Source organism: Montipora foliosa, chromosome 11 (genome assembly GCF_036669935.1).
Source record: "Montipora foliosa isolate CH-2021 chromosome 11, ASM3666993v2, whole genome shotgun sequence".
NCBI classification, from domain to species: Eukaryota; Metazoa; Cnidaria; class Anthozoa; order Scleractinia; family Acroporidae; genus Montipora; species Montipora foliosa.
In genome coordinates, this window is record NC_090879.1 from 28504508 (window position 1) to 28508888 (window position 4381).

A 4381-nucleotide genomic window follows, 5' to 3' on the forward strand; every position below is an offset into this window, starting at 1 on the left:
TGAATCCATGCATTCTTGGAATGAGCTATAATGACAGTTGCAAGTTCCATATGCCAGAACTATTCATATTTTGAAGTTACTACTGACTGGAAGAAGCATGGAGTGGAAGCTAACGCAAGAGAGTCTTTATCCCTTTCCTGTCGTGAGAATATGAATCTGCAGCCTTATTACATTGTTACGTAATGTTTTGATGTTTGCTGCACTTTGTTCTCAAGCTACTGCCCTATTTCTTCTTATTTTACCATAATTGTGAGTCTTTACACTGCAAACAAGCCACGTTGGGTTGAACATTATTAAAATAATACCACAGGTGGGCCTAGGCATGCAATGTGTGTGAAAATTATTTCGATTGTACAGATTACTACACAAAGTCATTTGAAAACATTAATTTTTCACATTTTGATAAACGATTTCGAGTGACTTCCTACTATAAATCTCAAATCAAGAAGGGGGTAGAGTTAACCAAAGCTTGAGGTAAATAATATTCTGAAGGCAAAGAAAACAAAATGCTGGCAGCCAAGACAATTCTAGTATTATCACACACAGATATGGTTCTACAGGACCAATACAAGGAAGAAAAGAATAATTCAATGAGCCAAAATGGATCAAGTGATAGATCTGCTAAATGCTTCAATGGCAATATAAAAATGACTAAAAGAGTCGATCCATTAAGAAGAGTGATATTGCAATTTGCATTTGAGAGGTGACAAGGATATTGGTTCGATGATATTGGATACACAGACAATACATTACATGCAATCTAGAACGTTCAAAGAATACACGAGGCCATGGCCAAAGTGTATTTAAACAAGTACCTAGAAGATTATATCTTATGGTTCCAGAATAAGGTTTCAGAAGGGTTTCAGTCTTAAAAACAAAATACCTTAATTAATATGCATGATGCAGGGAACTTTTGCAAGGGCAAAGCTTTTCTTAAATGAATGCCTTCTCAAAAAAACCCTGGCAGGTGAACTTCTATCTCACACAAAATAGGTTCTTTTTAAGTTCAAGGAAGTGGATTTTAAACGCCCTAGGCATTATGAAGATCTCTTAAATCATGGCTTGCATCTAGTATACATACCAGTTGTCCAATTCCAACTTCTGACGTACATTGATTAAGAGACTTTTTGGTTATACAAGGTAGATAATTTGGCGATGCAAGATATTCGAAGGGCCGTCATTTGAATGCAACCTTGCTGTAATACTGTAAGTACAATGGCTGTAACAGGAGTTGCCACCTCATAAAAGATCATGCAAACCTAACAGCCTCAATAAAATTAATGCAGATTTCAAGAATGAAGATATTATCAGACAGCGTCCACAAGAAAGGCGTGTGTCTATTAAGTGTTGCAGAACACAGAGCTCATATCAGAGGAGATCAATTAACAGTGCTTCCTGACAAGCCCAATATCCTCTTAACAAAGACAAAACAGCAGAGGGAAAGTGATTGACCAGTTGTGGACATTCAGTGAAAAAACAACATAACTTGTCAATGTGAACACCCAAAAAAGTAGTCGAAATAAACCATGTGGATCTACATGAACAAAGGGGTGGATCTAAGATTAACCTTTCCTTTGAGATGTCAGCCTATATTATTTTGGAACATACGTCTGCTTATAACTGTGTTCACAAAACAATATACGTCCAGTACGGTTACATACAGTCACGCAAGTGTTAAGAGAGGACAACCCAAATTGAGCTATTCATTGATTTGTATGGATTTTGTGTCCATTTAGGTTCCTTTTTTCTCTCTGTATACATGTATGTTTGGAAGAATAGCACAGATAACATACTATTGATAAATACTAAATAAATCAATACAGTTTGGTTACACAGGTTCATTTGGTCAGTAAAACTTTAAGCTGTAACCCTGCTCCATAACCAAGGTACAGTATAACAAAATGAAAAAGCCTTGTGGAGGTCAATACAATAATTTAGTACAGTACTTTGGAAATAAACTGTTTTTTTTTTTTTTGCACACTCGGTGGCAAAGATTCCATCCTCCGCACTATTATTATAAAAAAAATGGCATGGCACATAATATCCAGTCTGGTTGCAAGTTCGCAATATTGTTTACACTGCCAAGCTAAATGACCTCATGTTGTTAGTTATTGCATAACTGCTAGGAAAAACACTAAATCATGTTAACCACAGAATTCAGACACAAATTTACAGTGTTCACACATTTAAATTCCCTTTTCTTCTCTCTTTTGGACAAAATATAAAACAGCCTGCAGTGAAACATTTGTTTTTGAGTGTTTTAAAAGCTATCAGTATCTGTTTGCTTGTTTCAAGGATAGGGCGGGTCCCAATGAACATTGATAGCAGCGACAAGCTAAAAGGCCAAGCCAATATACAAAGCCAGATTACTAGCTGTTTCATTATTGGCATAACTCACTTGCATTGCACTAAAAAGACACAATTCCCTTCAATTCTTAAATGAGGAATTACTTTGAAACTTGCATACTCATTATAAATTAAAATTCACTTCATATCATATTTATAGAAAAAATCCCCTCAGACAATGCTGTGAAGGATAGAAAGAGACCAGTGTGGAACAGACATAGAACTGGCTGCTTCTCTGAGAAACGTACTAAGGAAACATAATTTGTATCATCGATTATAACTATTAAGCACTAGTTTCTTGGCTAAAGGCTCCTATTTCTAAACTCCGTCATTACAAGCCAGACCCAATTTTCTGCACTTGTGAAAAGGCACGTGCGAAAATGTTAATTTGAAAGTTTTTTTAAAGATGAATAATGTTTGTAAACTCAATTAAAAGAAAAGATGTTGGAGACTTATGAATTGCACGCACATTACCTTCCTGGATTTAGAATACGCTTACTAACTTTTATGGCCATAAAATAAAGCGAGAAGGTTTTATCTTTGGTGTGTGTACTCAGTCTAGAAATTGGAGAAGGTGACCGTTTTGTCTAAATGATTGGAAACGTGCTGATTATAATTCAACAACACGACAGTATAGGTGCAGTTGATGTACATGTGTTAAGGCTACAGTGGTTAGAAACTAACATAAAAGTGTATGATTAAAGACCTGTAGCTTGAAGCCATGATGAAATGCTCATCATACCCTGGATTCCAGAGGTCGTTTATCTCACTATGAAGAAGCGACAAAAGAGCGAGTCGCAAGCGTCGATAAAAAACCTCTGGTACAGGCCGTAATCAAAACCTCACTTCCATGGCAAACCAACTTATTTTTGATTGACTTCCAGACGTAACAGCTTCATTTTAGAAACTTGGCAACCGTTTTTTATCCACGTGATAAAAACTATTTTGTGCAATGTTTACCGCTCACTATCATTGGGAATTCTCGCGGTCAAGTGACTAGATCGGTGTCACTGTTCAATGAAATAAGCCAAAAACTTGGCAGGTGGTAGGAGACCAATTCATAAATCACCTCACCAGTTCCCAAGTACCAGAGGTTTATTCGCACCGCTTCGTTATTTCACTCTGTTTTTGCTCTATTTCATAGCGAGAATCATAACCGCATGAAACCAGGGTAACCGTCATCCTAGCGTTAACCCCATATACAGTACAAAACAATCGGTTCAGCAGCCCGGAAAACACAACTGTCACAGGTTCAAGAAGTAAAACAATGGCTCTAAACACTTTTTAAAGCAATTTTGTATTAGGCAAGGTCTGACTTTTTTGGTATTGATTTTAACCTGTAGCAGTTCTATTTTACTGTTAATGAGGTGCTAACTTCAGTATATTTTCACCTCTTCCCTACCCCAAGATAAACATCACCATGCAGGGGGCTCAAATACACTATTAAGATAGAACCCCAGGCACAGATCGTGTGATGTGCCATATGTGTAAATTTTTTGACATCAAAAATTCTTATTTCAAAAGGAAACAAAATAATTGGAAAAAAATATTAATAACAATTTTCTCCAGTCACTATTCTGTGTCCGTACGAGCAGGACACTGAGTACTATTAGCATAATTTTAACAGTACCTTTTTTGTTAATCGTGATTGATTCAGGTTCTTTATAATGTACCTGTGTGCATAAAGAAATTAGGCTAGATATGGATGATTCATTGTTCTCATAAATTCATGCTCCCTTATAAGAATTGTTAGGGTCACATGCATTAAACTGAAATTTCGATACTAAAGTTACGCTTACCAAAGCCAGTCGCAGCCTATTCTGCACAGTCAACACTAATTTACTTCTGCGCAAAGTTGGCACCAATATATTTCTAGAACTAACTGACACTGTAGCTGACGTACCTGCAATTAGGCGGAGGACTGAATTATTGTTATATAGTATCTCAATTAGCTTTCATTTTTAGGATAATAATTAAAATCTACAGTGTTCATTTATTTGTTTTGGCTTTCTATGCGTGCTCGAATTTCCAAAAT

The 4381-nt window shown here is 36.3% G+C and overlaps 2 protein-coding genes across 3 annotated transcripts in view; both read right to left on the reverse strand.

Moving 5' to 3' along the window:
* LOC137974612 (GREB1-like protein) overlaps positions 1-1253 on the reverse strand; it is a 34821-nt gene extending 33568 nt beyond the window's left edge. For both annotated transcript variants that reach the window (XM_068821524.1, XM_068821523.1), the window contains exon 1: positions 1082-1253. In XM_068821524.1, the coding sequence (XP_068677625.1) occupies positions 1082-1112 (31 nt within the window). In that variant the 5' untranslated portion in view covers positions 1113-1253. The remainder of the gene's footprint in view (positions 1-1081) is intronic.
* A 1128-nt stretch (positions 1254-2381) lies between these two features.
* Positions 2382-4381, reverse strand: part of LOC137976861 (protein GREB1-like) — a 31392-nt gene continuing 29392 nt past the window's right edge. Inside the window, exon 8 of the mRNA XM_068824198.1 lies at positions 2382-2408. Coding sequence (XP_068680299.1) covers positions 2382-2408 — 27 coding nt within the window. The remainder of the gene's footprint in view (positions 2409-4381) is intronic.